Genomic DNA, 21,609 nt, shown 5'->3' on the forward strand with positions numbered 1-21,609 from the left:
AAAAAAAGAATAAAATAATGCCATTTACAGCAACATGGATGGACCTGGAGATCACCATTTTAAGTGAAGTAAGCCAGGAAGAGAAAGAAAAATACTATATGACATCACTCATATGTGGACTGTTAAAAAAACAAAAAAAAAAAGAGGTCACTAATGAACTCACAAAATAGAAACAGAGTCACAGAGTAAACAATCTTATGGTTCCCAGGGTAAGGGGGGGAAGGGATAAATTTGGGAGTTTGAGATTTGCAAATGTTAACCACTATAAATAAAAATAGATAAAACAAATTTCTTCTGTATAGCACAAGGAATTATATTCAATATCTTGTAATAACCTTTAATGAAAAAGAATATTAAAATGAATATACATATGTACAGGCATGACTGGGACATTGTGCTGTGCACGAGAAAGTGACACATTGTGACTGTGTCTGCCGAGCACTCAGGGCTTGGGGAATGGCAATGATCAATCCAGGCAGACCTTGGAACTACTGTGGGGTTCAGTTCCAGATCAGCGCAATAAAGCAAGTTACACGCACATTTTATTTTCCCAGTGCATAGAAAAGTGATGTTTACAGTATGCTGTAGTCTATTCAGAGTGCAATAGCGTTATGTCTAAGAAAACAATGTATGTACCTTCATTTAAAAAGTGCTCTGTTGCTAAAAACTGCTAACCATCATCTGAGCCTTCAGCGAGGCGTAAGCTTTTTGCACTAGTAACATCAAAGATCACTGACCACAGATCACCGTAACGAGCATAACAATAATGAACAAGTTTGAAATATTGTGAGAATTACCAAAATGTGACGCAGACACAAAGTGAGCAAATGTTCTTGGAAAAAACGGCACCGATAGACTTGCTCGACACGGGGTTGCCACAAACCTTCAATTTTTCAAAAATGCGGTATCTGCAAAGCACAATAAAGCACAGAGCCACAACACGAGGCCTGCCTGTACACTACTGTATTTACGGCCAGACTGGCTAACACCTCTGTCCTACACGGCATGCTCCCGGTCAAGGAACTCACAGCAAGCCTAAGATGCATGTATCATTATGATTATGATTATGACTTTTTTATGCTTTGCAGATGAAGAAATGGAAGTACAGAAAGATTAAATTACCTGCCTAAGCACATATCCTGAAGAGACGAAAACTTAACTCGAAAATATACATGTACCTTCTCCATGTTCATAGCAGAACTACTTACAATAGCCAAGACATGGGAGCAACTTAAATGTCCATCAATAGATGGCTGGATAAAGATACACACACACACACACACACACACACACACACATTCAATGGAATATGACTCAGCCATAAAAAAGAATGAAATAATCCCATTTGCAGCAACATGGATGGACCTAGAGATTATTATACTAAGTGAAGAGAAAGACAAATATCATATGATAACACTTACATGTGGAACTAAAAGAACAATACAAACGATCTTATTAACAAAACAGAAACAGACTCACAGACATAGAAAATAAACTTATGGTTACCAAAGGGGAAAGGGGCAGGTGGGATAAATTAGGATAAATAAATAAATAAATTAGGATAAATTAGGGATTAACAGATACACATTACCACATATAAAATAGATAAACAACAAGGACCTACTGTACAGCACAGGGAACTATATTCAGTGTCTTATAATAACCTATAATGGAAAAGAATCTGAAAAAGAATATGTATATGTGTATATACATATAACTGAATCACTTTGCTGTACACCTGAAACATTGTAAATCAACTATACTTTAATAAAAAAAAAGAAATGATATGTCTTCCCCCCCCTCACACAAAATAACCTGCCTGAGCCTTGTGGCTCATAAGGGACAGAGCCAGGGCACAAACTCAGGATGGGGGGCCCCAGGTTTTGTGCTGCCAGGCGTTGCACCACTGAGTCTTTGCTAAGCCACACTCACCCCTTTGGTGAAGACGTAACAAGTTCACAGCATTGAGAAAGGGAAGAAACCGTGGACGCCGGCAGGATAACCAGGACCTGCCTCCTCTAGGCTAAGGAGCCTCGCCTACCTGTTGTTGAGATGCTCCAGCTTGAAGATGTGCACAGTCTCCGTGTTGCTTGAGGCACAGAGGAACTGAGAGTCCATACTGAAGACCAGAGAGCTGATCGTCACATACCTAGAAACACAGCAACGAGTGGACGGGTGAGCCCGGGAGGTGAGGGGGGCGGCCTTAGAGTTCAAAAATCAGCTTCAGAAAGAACACGGACGTGTCCTGAAGAGCCTGGGCACAGGCAGACCTCCTTCTATTCCACCGCACTTCATTACGCTTTGCAGATACTGCGTTTTGGGGTCTTTTTTTGGTTGTTTTTTAACATGTTGAATGTCTGTGGCAACCCTGCCTTGAGCAAATCCATCGGCGTCGTTTTTCCAAGAGTATTTGCTCACTTCATGTCTCTGTACATGTTTTGGTAATTCTCACCATATTTCAAGCCTTTTCATTACTGTTATATTTGTCACGGTGATCTGTGATCAGTGATCTTTGATGTTACTGTTGCAAAAAGATCATACCTCGCTGGAGGCTCAGATGGTGGTTAGCATTTTTTTAGCAATAGAGCATTTTTATTTATTTTCTGGGGGGGTGGGTAATTAGGTTTTACTTATTTATTTATTTTAATGGAGGTACAGGGGATTGAACCCATGACCTTGTGCATGCTAAGCATGTGCTCTACCACTGGGCTATACCCTCCCTCCATAGAGCATTTTAAAATTAAGGTATGTACAGTTTTCCTTAGACATAATGCTATTGCAGACTTAATAAGACTACAGTACAGTATAAACATAACTTTTACAGGCATTGGGGAACCAAAAAATGCGTGTGACTCGCTTTATTGCGGTGGTCCGGAACCAAGCCCACAGTGGCCCCGAGGTCTGCCTGTGGTCTAAGACCCCTTTAGCACTGTGTCATTCCTATTTTGAAATTAATGTCGGAAAGATTCCCAGTGGGTCATGGCTTCAGGTGAGAAGAAACAAGCCTCCTTCCTGTCATGCTGGAGGTTCTGCATGTGCTCTGTGCACCGACCCAGCTGCAAGCTTGGCAGCCCATAGCATCCCCGACCACGGCACGTTTTTATTCCACGGAAGGGAATTGGAAGTTACTTTTGGGCTGTGACTCCTCGCTCATCTCATTCCTCCTTTGCCGGCCACCCATGCACATGTCAAAAAAAGGGCTCTCCAGGCTGAAGGCCCATGTTAGCAAGGGTAACCCCTCTCCGCTCTCAGGGGTACTAAGCACTTGGCAGGGCGTTTAAGGCAGTGACCGGAGAAAGTACAGGTATTCATCCTTCCAGGCAGAAGCCGAGCGCATGGCACCCCCATCCTCTCCCCAGATGGCTGCCAGCCACCCATGGCAGGACCTCTGTGGGGACTTTAAAATGGGTCTCACAGTGAACACAGACCTTTTCATTCCTCTCCGAAACTCATAGAGCTTTTGCCCATCAGGTACTGAGAACACCCGGATGACAGTGCCCTGGAAGAGAAAGCAGGTGGGCAATTCATACCACGAATGGCTTCACACAGACACGAGCCTTTAGAGAGGAGCGCGTCTTGTTGGTTTTGAACATCTGTCTCTGGAGGGGAAGCCCAGAAGGTGGAGCAGTGAGGCTCTCTGGTTTGTGTATGTGCCATGTAAACCATCCTGGGAGCGGGAATTGGACACTCCCGTTTCCTGGTCCCTCCCCACCCTAGCCTGAGGCTCTGGGCGTGTCTGTTCCATCCACTCTGCCTTCCCAGAACAGTCAGTCTCTGCCTGTCACAGATACACCTGTTTTCCATGGAATCTGAAATTCAACTTGATCACCTTCCCTGATTATTCTACTCAGAAGAGATTAATCTCACCTGCTAAACAGCCAGACACACTGTTTCTAACGGGCTTATGAGATGCAGTATCTCTCTGTATCTGCGATGACATGCACCCACACTGCTTAATGAGACCGCAAGGCTCTGTGCAAAGTATCTCGTTTCCTGCAGGGCCGAGGCCTCTGGTCTGTTGGGTTGATAAATGCACCCCAACCCGCAGGGGCCTGAAGGCCTCCCTCTGAATGAATCCTGAGCGGCCTGAGACTTGTCAGTCCTCGCGTCCCTGGCCTCCTTCCCTCAGTTCTCAGCACCGGGAGCCAACCAGCACCGCCCCAGCTGGAGGAGAGCCCGAGGCCCTGGGAACACTCACTTTCTCAGATGCGCTCGCCAGTTTGGAGCCTGAGGCGTTAAAGGCGATGGCAGCCAGTGTCCCCTCATGGGCAGCAATCGTGCAGACTGTTTTCTGTTGGTGAAAAGCAAAATGGATGTTGCGGGCGGGGCAAAGGGAAGGTGCATTTCATCTCCATCCTTCCTCTTTCCTTCCCAGACACTCCCACTCATCTGCCAGGTTCCCTGTCTCTCCACCAGACTGTTGACACATAAACTGTACGTCGTTTCCTGGCCTATCTAGATTCTGCTTCAGGGGCTGCTCCGTTTCTGTCCCCTTTCCTGCCCTCAGGAAGCTGGACGACCTGCCGTGTGGCCAAGGCAGGGTGCTGTGGCCCTGCGTGCATCTCTGGGGGCCTGACTTCCTGCAGCCAGCCTGGCCCGCTCTGTGAAGCCTCCGAGAGCAGAGGACAGGAAATGTGAAACAGCTGCACGCTGTCGCGGGCCGCGACACGGCCCAGCATGACACACTCGATCCGACGAAGGGCCACCAGCTGGTGCAAGGCTTCCATCCGCCGGCAGATGTCTGACTCGGCCTGGCACGCTGCCTCGTGGCTACGGCGACTGGGCAACCAGGGTGGACAGCATCACCGTCCCCTCCACACCCAGCAGCCGCCCAGGGCTGCTTCCGCCTCAGCACTGCGCCCCACCTGCCCCTCACCTGCCACTGACCATGCAGCCAGGCAGGCAGGCTGGGCCGGTCAGGGTCACTGTCCACTTACCAGGGAGTGTCCGTCGTAAAGCACGATCTCGCCTGTCGTCAGGCTTCCAGGATAGGCCACGTAAGAATTGGAATGGTTGATAGAGAGGGCACACAGACCTGGCAGGGAGCAAAGCGCACATGAAAAGCCAGGGTCCTCCAGGGGAGACCTTGCCTGGAAAGGGCATCTGCAAATGGTACGACTACAGTGCCACCTGCTGGTGAGGGGAGGAACGGCCTTGCCGATGTTTCCTTGGAACTGATTCTTCTCATCAAAGGACTCCAATAAAGAGAATTCACGGGGAAGACCTCACCGTTTGACACCGACCATGTCCACTCCACAGCGAAGAAATCAGAATTTAGAACATTTTGAACGCTCTTCCTCACATTTTACCCCAGGGCCCTGAAATAACATTTACTTCTCCCCCAGTTCCATGACCCTCTAGGGCTGCAGGAGAATTTACTCCTGTTGGAAATGTTCCAACTGTAAAAGGGTGGGTGGTGTTAGCCTTTCTGCAGGTGACAGAAAGGCCAGTCATTTCAGGCTGGAGGATAGGGAAGCTGGGTTGGGGTTGGGGGGCACCTATTTAGAAAGTGCTCATTTCTGAGCCAAATATCCTGCCTTGATAAAGGCAGAGGTGAAGGTGCACTTGAGGGCTGCATCTGCAGTGAAGACAGCGTGGCTGCCACTGGAGCAAACCAAAGAAAGAGGACATTTTGGATTGAAGACGCTTCCACAATATTCTGGAAGAGTAAACAGCCAATCAAACAATTGAACCAACCTGAGCCATTATTATTTACAAGGGGATTCAAGCTGGGGAGGATCCTACTAGCATGTAAGTAAGGGACTTTTACAAGGATGGTTTAGATTCATAGAGGTGTACGTGATAGAAGTGAATTCAAGGAATTATCAGGACCAAAAGCATCACCAGAATAGAAACTTTGAGATAGTGCAAGAGAGACGTCTTTTTAAATGAAAAAGGTGACTGATACCTTTGTTACAAGTTAGTACATTACATGGGTTTCTTTCAAAAGTATAAGAAAAACTTTAGATCAGGCTAAGAGGTACCTGATCTAATCTTTTGGGGTGGGGTGGGGAGAGTGGGGGTAAAATAAATAAACATTGAGAATTGGTACCAAGGTCCTACCTCCTGCTCTGGCTTTGCTGAGGACACAGCCAGGGCTATGCTCTTATCACTGGCCATGCAGCTGTGGGAGGGCGACTGAGCCCAGCACCCTTTCCTGCAGGCTCTGGCACCCTGCAGCCCTCTTTCCTATGCAAGGTCACCAGGCTTTAGAAGAGGCCACTCATCCCTTCCCAGTTTTGCTCTAGGAACCCCAATTTCCCACCATCATCCAAGCTCTTTGCAACACAAATGCAATTTCAAGAAGAGCCAGCCAGACATAAGGCATTCTGGTCTTGTGGAACTGGGGAGGGAAGAAAATCAGGAGGTCAGGTGGCTGGCGTCGGGGGTTCCCATAGGGGCGGCAAAGATATTAAGATTGAACATGGCATCTGTAGAAGGACTCGAGCACCAAGCCAGATCAAAAAGTTAAGATCTTACAGATGCAGTGGGTAACTGCTGACGGGTTCTGAGCACATGGGTTTAGAAAAAGCAGTGTTAATCAAAACCACAATGAGATACCACTTCGCACCCCCTAGGATGGCTATAATCAAAAAGACAGATAATTGGAACTCTCATACACTGCTGCTGGGAATGTAATGGGGGTGGGTGCTGCTTTGGAAAACAGCCTGGCAGTTCCTCAAAAGGTTAAACACAGAATTATTATATAACCCCCCAAATTCCACCCCTAGGTATACACCCAAGAGAAATTAAAAAGTGTAGCCGCATAAAAACTTGTATACAAATGTTCATAGCAACATTATTCATAATAGTCAAAAAGTGGAAACAACCCAAATGTCTATCAACTGATGAATGAATAGATAAAATGTGGTATATCCTAACCATGGAATAGTATCAGACACTAAAAAGAAATGAAGTACTAATTCCTACTACTACACGGATAAACCCTGAAAATACTATGTTCACAAAAGACCGTATATTGTATGAGTCCCTTATATGAGAATCCAGGACAGACAAAGCTCTGGGATAGAAAGCAGATTAGGGTAGCCTAGGACTTGGAGCAAGGGGGTGATGGCTAAGAGGTATGGGTTTTTTGTGGGGATTGATGAAAATATCCTAAAATTGACTGAATATACTAAAAGCTACTGAATTGTGTACTTGGAATGCACAAATTGTATGGCATGTGAATTATATCTCAATAAAGCTATTTTGGGAGCGGGGGAGTCAGTGTTTGAAGAATGTCTGGCAGAGACAGGCCCAGGGCATGGCTTCAAGATGGCATCGACGTAGGTTCTGTAGATAGTGTAACACAGGCTGAGTTATACCTGGTCCTTTCAGGCCTGTTTCCTCCCTGGGGAATGAGGGGGCAAGGGGGCAATGGTGATCTAGGGTCCTTTCCAGCTTTAATGTTCCAAGATCCCAAGTCTTCATTTACTTACTTCCTCAACTGAAAATATCTCTGTGGCAGGGAGAAGGAACCAGAGGGGTCTTTGAGCAGAAGGCTTGGACAGATCCTTCCCGCTGCCCTTCAGTATGTTTTTCTTTTTAACTGAGGTGTAACTGCCAAATAACACTGTATCAGTTTCAGGGACACAGCATAACGATTTGGTATTTGTATATATTACAAAATGATCACAGTAAGTCTAGTTAACGTCTTTCACCATATATAGTTACCAAAAAAAATATATTTTTTTCTTGATGAGAACTTTTAAGCCCTATTCTCTAAGCACCTTTCAAATATGCACTACAGTATTATTAATGACAGTTTCTGTCCTGAATGTTATACCCCCGTGGATGATTTATTTTGTAACTGGGAAGTGTGTGCCTTTTGACCCCGTCTGACCATTTCTCACTCCCCCTCCACCTGACTCCCAGCCTCCGGCAACCACCAATCTGTTCTCTGTATCTATGAGCTCGTTTGTTTTTAAGATTCCACATACAGGCGAGATCGGATGGTATTTATCTTGCTCTGCCTGATTTAATTCACTTAGAACGAAGCCCTCAAGGTCCATCCTTGTTATTACAATGGCAAGATTTCTTTCTTTTTTTTTTTTTTATGGCTGAGCAAGTAGTATTCCATTATTTCTATATACTAGTTCTTTATTCATCCATTCATCCATCAATGAACACTTAGTTTGTTTCCATGTCTTGGCCATTGTAAATAATGCCGCAATGAACACGGGAGCCCAGTTATGTTTCTGAGTTAGTGTTTTCATTTTCTTTGGATAAATACCCAGAAGTGGAATTGCTTAAACATAAGGTGGTTCTAGTTTTAGTTTTTTGAGGACCGTCTGGAGCGTTTCCATAGCGGCGGCACCAGTTTACATTCCCACGGGCAGCGCACGAGGGTTCCCTTTTCTCCACGTGCTTGCCAACACTTGTGACCGCTTGTCTTTTTGATAATGGCCATTCTTGCTGAGTGTGAGGTGACTTGCTGAGTTCTATATTAAAATGTAAATATCCCAGAAAAGAAGAAAGCTTAAACTTCTTCGGCTAACATAGAACTTTCTGTAATACCTAATGGAGGAAGAGGTGACACTGGATTCTGACGAGAAGGGACCAGGGCAGGTTGACCCTGACACATAACCACCTACCTGACAGTTTTGCTTAGGGGCCGGCACCTCTGCCAGCCCATCTGAATTTAGCCAAGGGACTCTGCACACCAACCCTTGTAGACTTAACGAAGGTCCCCAGAAATGCTTAATGTGAGCTTTTTTGGTTTCCTGTAGTCCAGTTGTCGGACAAATCCAATCAGCCCTAAGAATGCATCTTTATTTCTTGTGAAGCCCCTGAGGACAGTAGGAAGAGTCTGCTACAGACTTAGATATTACTGTCCTACCAAGTCTTCCGTTTGTATCGCAAATGTCACCCAAATCCCTTTTTTAGGCAGGAAATGAGCTTTTTCTTTGATATTATTTTATAATATAAAATGTTTTGTAATATAAAAGTGATAGTGCAAAAAAATTTGCAGAGCCCAGAAAATATAAAGAGAGAGAGAAAGAAATCACCCATAATTCTAAAACCCAGAGGCTTTTCAGTGCTCTTAATATTTGAGTATTTTCTTCCAGGCTTTTTTTTTTTTTTTAAATTACAGGAGTTAGGTTTTGATGTGGCTTGTGGACTTTAAACTTGACACACATTTTCATAAATCACTGTCAGTTATAATTTCACAGAAATTGTTTGGCTGTAATTCTTCCACAGCTGGGAAAGAAATGCCTGCTTTCCGTTCAAGAACCAGTGGCATCATTTGCTGGAATCAGAAGGAAGTCCTGTGATTCTAAATCACTCTTACCTTGGTATTTATAGTATTACGTGTCAAACATAAAGCAAGTTAACAGTGATTTACAAAATGCAGCTCTCTCTGGGTTGATTAATGTCTCAGAATATGCTTTGCCATCTTTAAAAATAGAAAGGAAAGAAGTCATTTCTGTGCTTGCAAATGCTCCGTGCTACCGCAAACGAGCACCGTTTACCCCACCTGGGTTACATTTTAAGAGCACTCGCTGGGGGATACATAGCGACTCTGCTCTGTTACACACGGTGCCCCGTGCAATAGACTGCTCCCTTGACACCCCGTAAAGGGGTCTCTGATCTATGGCATCCTTGAGTTCTGCAGTTGGCAGGTTTTTTGTGGAGATTTCCACCCTCAGCTGCTCAGGGCACAGACTGCTGTGCTGGCAGGAAATTAACTTCGGGCCCCGTCTGGCCAAACTCTTGAAAGGAAACAGCCTGCAATCTTTGACACAACAGGAATGGGCCTGACACAAACAGACAAAAGGGAAGGAAATTTACAGCCACATTCGATGCTGAGCATGAAGCAGTGGCAGAAGTCCGTGTTCATCGCGTATCTGTGGTTCACTAGGTCAAGATACATTCAGACTTTGTGTGATGGAGACACAGTCAAGTGATTCCGTCTCCCTTGTGGACCCATTAAGGATTCAGAAAAACTGAGGGACAGAGTTCCCCTCTTATATTTTGTTGTTGCTGTTCAGAAAATAAACGAGAGAATGGGAACAAATATAGGAGACTCCTGGCTTCTGAGGATCTTACAGTCATGGTTTCAGCTGCTCAGGGTCTGCTGATGGGTCAGGTCAGTGCAGTGAAACTTGGACCTGTTTCGAGGCCGCCCTCCCGGCTGGAGACGGAAGTGTGTGAGCAGAGCTGGCGCTGAGGGAGCCTTGCTGACCGCCTGCCTGTGCTCAGCAGACCTGCCTTTACTCTTATGCACTCCACGGCCCTGGTCCATCCTCCCCAGAATAGCCCTGTGTGGTGAAAATGATCAGCTCCACTTTACTGAAGCAGAAAGAGCTCAGGGATAGTTGAGAGGATGGTTGTAAATGTCAGGGTTTGAAAAAGGTCTCGGGCTGTGTCTCCAAAGAATGTCCCAGGTGTAATAAGACACATCTTGGTCTTTTCACCCACCCCTGGCCTTTCAGGAGGAAGTGCTAAACCGGGACCCATTCATAATGTTTATCTGAGACAGAGAAAACACCTCCCATTGTTCCTAATTTTTTCTTGAGATAAAAGGATGCCCTTTACAGATAGTGCACATTCTCTCTCACATCAAGCACAAATAGCCCCACACTTTCAAACCTCATCTTTTCCCTGTTTCACTGCAGGATCTGAGGCAATCAGTGAGTTTTCCGAGCTATGACAAACAGCTATAACAGCAGAAAATTAACAGCAGATGGGCTCTTCATAGAAGGGACAGCCCTGGACACAGACAGCCCTGTCCCCGGGCCCGAGCAGGCTGAGTGTGTCAATGGGAGGGAGGGCAGCTGACCACTGCATTAACCCACAGGTCACCCCACTGGAGAGGCCACGGACTGTGCCCAACTCCCCTCTTTTCTAAGAAACAGAGAGCCACTGGCAGCTTTTGAGCTTTCTGTCCTCCTGAAATGTCCCCTGCCCAGAGCCACCAGGGTCCAGGTCAGGCCCACCCGTCCCGTGGGCTCTGCTCAGACTCCATGACTCCTCTCCCGCCCGATCAGAAGAGCACATCTTTCTTCAGCTGTCACACCCTGGGTCCCGGCCCTACCAAAGAGGCCAGGGCCCTGGCTGTGCCCTACGTTACATGGGGCAGGCTGCCTCAGGGAGCTAGTGCTGGCTAGATTTTGGGTTCTTGGGTTCCTGGGTTCCTGCGGCTGCCACAATCTGTGCCTGACAGTGTCTACTGTGGTCCTGGGCACATAGCATGTCTGCAATAAATACTTTCCAGATTAGTTCAACCTCTCATTTCTAAAAAAATCCCAAAAAAGGAAAAACAACTAACCGCCCGCCACCCCAAGCAAATTCACTTACCACCCTCCATTTTGCGAAATAGGCTTAAAAGTCATTATCTCACCCAACTTTATAACGGCCTCAATAGCTTTGATCTTTTAAAATACCATTTTGGCAGGACTGAGATTTTAAAGCACTGAGGTCAACAGCAAAGGGCCGTCTGTATAAGTACCTTAATTTTCCAGCTGATCCTGGGAGATGGGTATTATTATTCCATTTCACAGATAGTGAGACTGAGGCTCCAAGAACCTAGGGGCCTGAAGTTGGGCCACAAAGATCTTGAAATTCAGTGAAAGTCAAAGGATCAGGAAACTACAGTAAACGGAGGCAGTCATTCAATGACACTAAGTTGGAGTGCAATTTACAAATATTACCCTGAATCGTTAGATGTGCCAGCTGTTCCAGTCTGGTGACTCCCCACCCAACCGCACAACGAAGGACTTCCTTCTCGTTTACTTCTACTTCCACGAATTCATAAAGTGCCATCATCATCATCAGCTATTTCAATCAAACCAGTCCAAACTATTCCCATTCTTGAAGTGGGAAGTTTTATTGAACGGTGTTACATCTGAGACTTAAAGCCCAACATCCTAGCATATCACCCAAGTAGAGAGATTCACTTGTAATGTAACAAAACATTCTTCACGGTTTGGGTTGTCCGTCTCCTCGCAGACACATCAAGTCAAAACCTGCTTCTAATTATTACGCTTACGCTGTACTGAACAACCAGGAAAGTAACGAAGGGTAAACACCTTTCAGTATCAGATGCGTGAAATCTCTTATGTGTCTGCCTAAACGCTTCGACACGTTCCCTGAGCACGGGTCCCAGACGGAAGGAACTTCCCCCTGCAGGAGGAGCAGCCTGATAGGATTTGAATCTGCCACCATTAAGACAAAGCTTCAAGGCAAACGCCACAAAGATGTGTAAAGCAATGAAGCAAACACAATAGGTTTTCAGTTTAGGTGGAAACGCAGCTTGCGCAAGGAGCACCCTGACACGAGATCTGGGGGCACCCATTTCCGTGCTTGGAGCTCACCTGTTGGGTTTGCAGGGATATCCAGGATGGTCTTCAACAGCTTCATGTCTTTAATGTTGTGAATGTAAATGGACTCCTCCAGGCAAACGAGCAGCCTCTGAAATCACACAGACCCATCACTCTACCGGACTGATTCCACGAAAAGAGCCCCACCATCCCGAAATCACTTGCCTTTCATGTGAATCCTAACCTGATTCTAAGCCTAAAGGGGGAAGAATTCTTTTTTTTTTTTTTAACATTTTTTATTGATTTATAATCATTTTACAATGTTGTGTCAGATTCCAGTGTTCAGCACAATTTTTCAGTCATTCATGGACATATACACACTCATTGTCACATTTTTTTCTCTGTGAGTTATCATAACATTTTGTGTATATTTCCCTGTGCTATACAGTATAAGCTTGTTTATCTATGCTACAGTTTTGAAATCCCAGTCTATCCCTTCCCACCCTCCACCCCCCTGGCAACCACAAGTCTGTATTCTCTGTCTGTGAGTCTATTTCTGTCCTGTATTTATGCTTTGTTTTTGTTTGTTTGTTTGTTTTTGTTTTCTAGATTCCACATATGAGTGATCTCATGTGGTACTTTTCTTTCTCTTTCTGGCCTACTTCACTTAGAATAAAGGGGGAAGAATTCTGATGGTCAATTTGAAGATCGTGTGAAGTGTGCGTAAGTACATCAGCCACTTGAACAGAAACAGAAAATTTAAGATCTCAGGAAATTTCATTTAGAAATTGAGGGGGGGTGCTTTCCCCTCCCCTTAGCACAGGGGTTTCTGGACACTTCCTGATCAGATTCCTTTGCCATTTAAGACGATTTCAGGGAAACTGTTCAGTTCCCGTTCCCACCAGACATGTCCCACCCTTCCATGTTCACAGCAAAGTCTCCCTCCTGTACAGACGCGGGCTTCTTTGTTCCATCTGTACCACACCGTGTCCCATTTTGCCCTCTCCAAGTCACTGCTGGCTTTAACTAGACTCCACTCAAACTCTCGTCCAGACCCACTTTTGTGCACTTTCTCCAGCACTGGTTCAGGGGAATTGGAGAAACCCTTCAACCCTCACGTGACACCCGACCCAGTGCCCGCCCCCCAGCCCCCTCTGCCCGCTCTGATTGGCTCCTCTCCCGGGGGCTCCCCCTCCCCAGGGCCCTGTCACCCTTCTCTTCCTCTTCAAAAGAAACCTGCCAGACTTAAAGCCTCTTTCCCCAGGCCCTGTGGAAACAGGCCTCGGAATTAAGGTGTTGGATGTGTAGAGACCAGAACACAGGGCTCAAAACGAGGGCAGATGTTGGGGGCTGGGGAGGAGCTGTTAGGAAGGGGGTTCTGGCCCAACAAGTGCCTGCCCCCCGACCCCGCTTGTGCGGACCAGGCTTCCTCTGGGCTGGTGAGCACCTGGTATCGCAGGGGCAAGGCCTGGGCTCTGCCTGGAGACTCAGATTCAGAGGCGTTTACACAAGTCCCTGGCTCTGAGAACCACCGCTCCCCGGCCAGACTTTTTCATCCCGAGGGACACCTCTTGGAAAGGAGGGACCTGACGAGGCTATCAGGAAGCACTTTCTCTCTTCCTGGGAAAAGCCTGCTCTGAAGGCTCCCCGGGAAGACTCTTAACAGTTCAGGATTTTTCTGGAGACTGTCACTTTCACACCAAAAAACAACACTTAAACACCTTTTGCCAGGTGACTTAAGGCTCCGTGGCCAAAGCTGTGGGTGCTGAGGGGTGAAAATGATTCTAACAGGGTCTCCAAATTGATGGCATATGTTAGTGTTTCTCCATGGAATACACACCCCCTGGTAGACCCCCGTCACTGTGACTTTTCGCCAGCACTTGCTACGGTTTGGACTAGAGGGTTCTGTGCTTGCTGATGTCTGTAGGTTTCTGGTACGCTCCCGTACCCCCACACCCAGCTGCACACGCGATCCCCAGCATATTGGGTCTTCAGCATGTGTCTGGGGCGGGAACAGCTTCCACAAGCTAGCTGGTCTGACCCCGTCTGCATCTTCTCCCGCCAGCTCTAATGACGCCACCTGCTCTTGGCTACTTGGCCCGATTTCAGGTCACCCCCCTGCTGGCTGCAGACAAGAAAGAATAAAAATGGAGGAAAACAGAGAAAACAGTGAGAGGGGAAGAGGAGGCACTTCGTCTTGACTGCATTTGAGAGCCTGTTCCTGGGATGAGCGCGACCCCGGTCACTGCTTCCTTTAAGCCGTCAGTCTCCAGTCTCAGCAGAACCCCAGGCTCTGCCCACTCCTTGCCACCTTGGCTCTCATCTACTTCTCTAGGTTCTAGAGCTAAAAACTCCTTTCATCCATTAGGAAAATATTTATATCTGCCCTCAGAGGCTTCCCGTCCCATCAATCTCCATCTGGATAACGAGGGCCCCTCAGAACAGATGGTCAAAGAACTGTGGACATTTATGTCTCAAAACACATCTGGTCATCGTCTTTAGTCCACAGGATACATTTCCTCAATTAGTGCAAGGGGAATAACAGCAATTAAAAGTGAAAAAGACCACAATTACTAAATATTTCTCCTTTCTATAGATTGAGAGGAAAATAGGGATTTTCTTTCTTTGGTAACTCCCTACACAAATCTCACTTTTTTTTTTCCTGTTTTTTTTTTTTTTTTTTTTTTTTTTTTAAAGGAACTGCACTGTCTGAAGACCCGATGATATGGACAGGACATGCTGCTCTCGCCCCGCTTTTCACACCTGGTGGGGGGGGCGGGGGCGGCAGGACCCCCGCCTGGCAGGGAGGGGCTGCAGCGCCCAGTAAACCAAAAGTGGAGCTGCAAACCTGAACGTTGTTAGGGAAAGCAAACCCTGAAGACTCTCTAGACCTGTTTCAAATCATCTTCTTAGGAGAAGGAACGTTAAGGGAAGAGAGCCCTGCTCGGTCTGGGGTCCAGTTAGCTTGGCCATGAACAGTGGAGAAGTTCCAGGTGCATCAGTGCTCTTTAGGAGATGGGAGATGGGAGAGGGGACCCTTGAGGTTAATGAGTGTTTTATTGAGGAGGGGTGACATTGAAAGATTGACAGGCTTAGATGCTTGAACAGTCCTTCTTTGTCCCATTTGCTGATGAAAATATCAGAGAGCAAGTAAGAGAGACATTACGCAAACAAATACCATCGATACCATTTGAGGGTTCTGATCTTTATGGGACATTTGTCTAAACAAGCTTAATTTTCACGTCCTGGCTGTTACCACATGCAAAGATAAAAACGTTCTGCAACGAAATTCAACGTGCAACCAACAGATTTCGGCAGGAGCACTTGAGCCAAGAGTTGTGCTTAAAAGCCTTCAAGCTGAAAACTCTCAAACCGCCTTACCGTCTCCCGCCAAGAACCCAGTTTATCTTATCTTCCTGCTACTCCTTGCTTAAAACCTCCCATATTCTATTTCTCAGCCTGTGTTCTACCCCGCTGCTTTCTACAGACTTCAGTGGATATTCAGTCAAAATAGCTGATCGACCCAAAGAAACCATCTATCTCTTCTCATAAACTTAATTCAGATGGCGCTTTGTCTCATTTGTTTAAAAAAAAATTAATTAAGCACTTAATAGCTTGGGTACAAGGACAGAAGAAAACAATGTCCTCAGTGAAGGCAATGGTCTCCCGCATCCTGGGAGTATTTAATTGAATACAAAGGTACGCCCAGTCATACAAAGAATGGGTTTGTCTGTTTATTTAATAGGCAGCCAGGAAACAGATAGTCCCCGGGCACTTGTCTTCCAGCACTGTCTTTTCTACCAGGTCTTACAGCTGGGAGCAAAATGGATACAGTCGCTGGCCTCAGAGGATTTAAAACTGAATAATTCAAGGGAAATTGCTAATATCCCCAAAACTTATTTAATGAGAACTTAATTAATTAATTTTTATTGAAGTACAGTTGATTTACAGCATTGTATTAGTTTCTGGTGTACAGCAGAGAGATTCAGTTACACATATATATATTCTTTTTCATTGTAAATTATTACAAGATATTGACTGTAGTCCCCTGTGCTATACAGTAGGACCTTACTGTTTATCTGTTTTATATGCAGTAGTGTGTATCTGCTAATCCCAAACTCCTAGTTTATCCCTCCCCTCCGACCTCGCCCCTTTGGTAACCATATGTTTGTTTTCTATGTCTGTGAGTCTCTTTTTATAAGTAAGTTCATGTGTATCATTTTTTTAGATTTCACATATAAGTGATATCATATGATATTTGTCTTACTCTGACTGACTTCACTTAGTATGCTAATCTCTAAGTTCATCCATGTTGCTGCAAATGGCATTATTTCATTCTTTTTTATGGCTGAGTAATATTCCATTGTATATATATACCACATCTTCTTTACCCAATCATCTGTCGATGGACATTTAGGGTGCTTCCATGTCTTGGCTATTGTAAACAGTGCTGCTATGAAAACTGGGGTGCATGTATCTTTTCAAATTAGAGTTTTCTCCAGGTATATGCCTAGGAATGGGATTGCTGGATCATATGGTAACTCTATTTTTAGTTTTTTAAGGAATCTGAGGACTTATTTTTTAGAAAGAATATATATTGCATATTTCAGATAAGAATAATCCTTCCTCCAACAAAGAAAACACTGCAAGAAACATCTTTAAGGATTAGAAGCATGAGACTGAACACATGGCCCTCTGGGAAGGCCTTAGTAACAGCACGAGCAGGGGCGTTCTTACTGACTGGCTTCAGGACCAACCCAGGAGGACCACACTTGCTCTTTAGAACTTTATTCTGAGAGGCATTATGGCCAGCCTACAATGAATGCCACTGTCTAGGGCCCAAACCAGAGAGGCGTTCAAAGGTGCCCCTGCAGGAGTTCACCAGACAGTTTCAGAGCCAGAGTCCCCCCAGCCAGCACCCAGCTGGAGAGGGTCCGCCTAGCCAGTGGCCAACATCAAGAAAGCACACCAGGCAGAAGGACCGAAAGCACACAAGGCAAAGGACCAGGGAGGGTCACACCACTGAAACCATCGCATGGAGGAAACTCTCTTAACGGTGTCCCCAAAACACTCGGCTTGAGTATTAAAACCCCCTATAGAACCTGATGCTTGTGGTAGAGACGTTCATCACAAAGGATGCTCATCTTTCTCTTCAGTTGCAACCCAGAGGGATTCCCTGCACTTACCTGCCGGTTCAGCCTGATGGACAAGATGTTGCTGGAGTAGCTGTAATTACAGATCTCCGTGCCTTTCTTGAAATGGTAGACGTTCATCTGGCGCGGCTTTGTGTGACTCACCACCACCACCAGGCTGCTGGAGAAGAGGCGCTCCACGATGTACACGTCCGGGATCTCATCTGGGAGGGACGGCAGCTCGAGGTTACACAGACATCAGCCCCTACCCTGCGCTCCCTCACGCCAGTCAGCTGGCCTTCTCTGGGTCCTGCTGACTGGGTGCCCTCTGTTAGCACATGTTTGCAATGATTTCTGCCCTCCTCGCTTCCCCAACAGTGAAGCTTTAACTGTTTCCCAAGTTTTAAAGCTCTTTCAATGATCTAAAGAAAATGCTCGTGACCAGAACACAAAGCCAGGATTTCCAGAGCTTCTCCTGATGCTGTCTGCGTGGTGGAATCACCCCACCCCCAGGGCCCCAGGGCGCCACTGTTCACTCTGTAAAACATACCTGGGAGGTCCAGACAATCTCAATCTATTCCTTCTCCATGAGAGGTTTGTAAAGGAGTGACCACTCTGTTGGGAGCCTCTGCTTTGGAATTCTGGTCCCTGTTGCTAACAGGGACAGGTGCCGCCAGGATGGGGGAGCAGGAACGGAGTTAATTCTGTGCCCCCTCCCCATCTCTCTGTGCTCCCTGCTCCCTGACTCTCTCTGGAATCCCTTTCCTGTTGAAAACAACCTGGACACCTGTGCTATGACCAGAGAATTGCTTCTGTACTCAGGAAGAAGGTAAACTAGCAAGCCTATTGAGCGCCCATCGGTGGAGGCCTCGGTGTCTTTTTGAGAACATTCTTTTCTTAGCCCTGCCTTTCTTGGGCTCTGGTCCCATAGGGAACAACACAGGACAGACACAGAGTAAAATCTTCACAAAAATGTTATAATGAAAATAACATCTTACAAATCAATTTGGAGCCCCATATATTATTTGCCACTTTCTTTCCAGGAAATCCAAAGATTGTATATTCTTCACTATTATGATGCCATAAATTATTACTTAATCTGAGACAGTAAGAGAGTCACATTTCTAAGACGAACTTAAAAAAAATATTCTCTAGAACTACTGCAACATCTCTGATACAGACTATATAAGTTAGGATAGTGTTGCTTTATTAAAACAAAGAAAATGCTTCATGACTGAATGAATGTTTCCAGTATTCTACAGAGCCAATAAAATGGTGAAAAAAAAATCATAAACGACCTTTTTGTTAGACAATTATAAGAACTGAAGACAGCTAATCTAAGTATAGGAAAAAGTGTCAACATGGTTTCAAACAAAGGATTTCTTAACGTAAAAAGAAAATGTTACCTAAGCTATTGCCAAATCTTACCAGTGCCTCATTGTGGTTTTTTGGAAGCAAGTGGAGACAATGATTTATATTTAAATCTGAAGAATACTGACTCTGTCCGTTTGAGGGTTACGGGAGGGAAACAAAGCCCAGGAGCATCACGGATTAAAGTCCAGAGGGGGGACCCTGAGATTCCCCCCACACACACATGTACTTACTGCTTCCATGGACTTGGTCCAGCTGCTCCACAGAACTCAAGGAAAACAGCTTGTAACCAGCTTTGGTTCCAATTGCGAGGGATCTGTGAAGACAATGACAGCATGGGGGTGGCAAGAGGTACTGTGTTCCACCCGTCGATCTGCCTGAACACTGACAACCCCCTTCCCTCTAGCCTCTCAGGGGACAGATAAACAAACATACCACCTCAGGAGCTGGGATATTTGATAACTTTCTAAACGGTGACGCATACGTGCCTTGTCAGGTGGGCAGGTACGGCCAGAAAGAAAAAGTCGAAGACAACCACTCACAAAAATGTGAAATGGTTAAGAGACTTGAAACCATGTGGGCTTTGTCTATCATCAAAAGAAACGTCAAACCCACCGTGCTTTCCTCACCGGGCAGAAATAGGAAAAATGGAATGTTTAAGAATATCCATCACAGTGCTACCAAGAAATAAATTCTTTTTTCTTTCTTTCTTTTTTTTTTTTTTTTTTTGCTTAAAAAGGAAATACATCATCAGAGGAGGCACAGCAGGTCACCAGTAGCAGAATTTAACAGATGCTGTCTCACATCACTTTCCCACAAAAGCATCCCAGATACTTTATACCAGTGGTTCTCATTCCTGGATGTACATTGAACTCACCTGGGAAGTTTTAAAAAAATTCCTGATGACTGTTCACCCCTGCTCCCTCCCCCCAGTGCTGAGCAATTTAATTGGATTTGTTTTTTTCTTAGTTCAAGTCCTTTAATGTGAAGCCAGCGTTGAGAACTTAAAGGTTCATTACAACCAACCAACCAAACAAAACTAAACTAAACGCTTATCTGGGACAAAAGGCGTGGGGCTAAAACAAATTGCTATTTTCTTAATTTTTCACTTTTCAACCAATAGATAAAGACAGAGTGAGAACCCAGGTCTCCCTGCCCCCAGGATGAAAGCAAACATGTCAGTTTTGTTCGGCAGCTGGGAACTGCCATCCCGCTCGCTCCCGCTTTGCCCTCCACACCCGCGTGATGCACAAAACCTTCCACGGGGCACCCTCAGAATGAGTCAGACTCTGAGCATTTCCACCCTGGGAAATGGGATGTCTGAGCTGCAACGGACCCTAAAGTGGTCGTAAGTGGACCCAAAAATTGGTCCTACTTCCTCATTTAAAATATATGAAAAGGTGAGCTTTGTTCTTCCCAGGAAGGCACGTACTAAAATAAGCAGCTTACTGCTACAAGCCTAGGTGGCCAAGGCTCTTGTTTCACTAGCCTAAAAAAGAGAAGGTCACATGATTTTCCCTGGAATTTTTTTTTCCCCCACCCAAACATTGGCTCTTCCCTGGGACAATGGGAGAGGTGACTACTGTCAACTTTTAATCAGCAAGGTGGCTGTTTCTGCTCCTGAGCCCTCCGACCTGCTGTGTGGCTACCCTGGTGTGTTGGATCTTTGCAGAAGAGCAGCAGGACACGCAGAACTGGGGCTCGGCTTCCAGAACTACAGCATTAATGACGGCAAACAGCAACTGGAAAGGCAGGCCCGCAGCATCTTAAAACTTCAAAATGTACATACTCCATAGCGATCACTGTTTTTAAACTTCCTTCATGTAAACTTGTTTCACATAAATACATGTGCGTTGAGTTGCAAACTGAGGTTTCTAAAGCTTGCAGTAAAGGAAAAATACGTTGGAACTAGAGTTTTATACTTAACCAAAAAATGTGGCCTTTTAAAATAACTTTCAAACATTCCCTGCTCTGGGAACAGAAGAATGTTAAATATGAGAAATGGCAGTGGGAGCAATATTGTGTTTTAAATGGTTGATCAATGGCCACAAAAACTCTGAATCAAGGAATTCAGACTAAAGCCTTATTCCAACCATAAGGGAAAAAAAAATTCTCATCACCTCTCATGAATATGGGATTTGGGACAAATACATATCATGAGTCAAATGACAAAATAAACCTAAATTGTCTAGCACGGGACCTAGCAAGAAGTATGAGTAGAGGAGACTGGTAAAGGTTAGTTGTCTTCATCCACCTTCTCCAGAAATACTGGGTCCCAAATTGAGCCTAGCCTTACAGAAAAAGACACCTTGACACTCCTAAATGTATTCAGTAAGGGGTGTGACTCATTTTAAAATCCAGTGTCATACCCTCTGAGGCTCAGAGCAACTGACTGTGACAAAAACTTTTATTTATAGGTGAGACAGAGCTGTCCAGCAGAGCCTGCATCCAAGAAAACAGGACTGACAGTAGGGACTAAGGAAATTAATTCCCAAGCACCCTACAGTTTTGAAAATAACATTCTTACCCAATGGCTATAGAAAGCCAGGATTCACCTAGAGTAAAAATTAACATCCCTTTAAAAAAAATCTGATAAACAGTGCTACAAGGCAGAATTTAACATTTACTACAAACAAGCAAACTAGCTCCCTTCCTTAATCTGCATTCAATTGGGAAGGAAAACACCCAAGCGTTTCAAAAGCCATCCTCTCTTGCAAAATGTTTCTTACAAAACATCAGAATTTTATCTAGACTATCATTTTTGTAAACTGTGGGTCTCAACCCATGAGTGGATCCTAAAAACAATTCATTGAGTCACAGATGGCTTTAAAAAAAAAAGAAAC

The 21,609-nt window shown here is 45.3% G+C and overlaps 1 protein-coding gene across 4 annotated transcripts in view; it reads right to left on the reverse strand.

Annotated features, from left to right (window-relative positions):
* WIPI1 (WD repeat domain, phosphoinositide interacting 1) overlaps nt 1-21,609 on the reverse strand; it is a 31,691-nt gene that overhangs the window by 8,513 nt on the left and 1,569 nt on the right. For all 4 annotated transcript variants that reach the window (XR_012499620.1, XM_074343549.1, XM_074343547.1 and 1 more), the window contains exons 2-8: nt 19,000-19,082; nt 17,450-17,619; nt 12,318-12,414; nt 4,938-5,035; nt 4,199-4,291; nt 3,429-3,499; nt 2,042-2,149 (exon numbers count right to left, since the gene is read on the reverse strand). Coding sequence is in view for 3 of the 4 variants with exons in the window: in XM_074343549.1 (XP_074199650.1) it covers nt 2,042-2,149; nt 3,429-3,499; nt 4,199-4,291; nt 4,938-5,035; nt 12,318-12,414; nt 17,450-17,619; nt 19,000-19,082 (720 nt within the window). In the remaining variant the exon portion in view is untranslated. The remainder of the gene's footprint in view (nt 1-2,041; nt 2,150-3,428; nt 3,500-4,198; nt 4,292-4,937; nt 5,036-12,317; nt 12,415-17,449; nt 17,620-18,999; nt 19,083-21,609) is intronic.

Source organism: Camelus bactrianus, chromosome 16 (genome assembly GCF_048773025.1).
Source record: "Camelus bactrianus isolate YW-2024 breed Bactrian camel chromosome 16, ASM4877302v1, whole genome shotgun sequence".
Lineage (NCBI taxonomy): Eukaryota > Metazoa > Chordata > Mammalia > Artiodactyla > Camelidae > Camelus > Camelus bactrianus.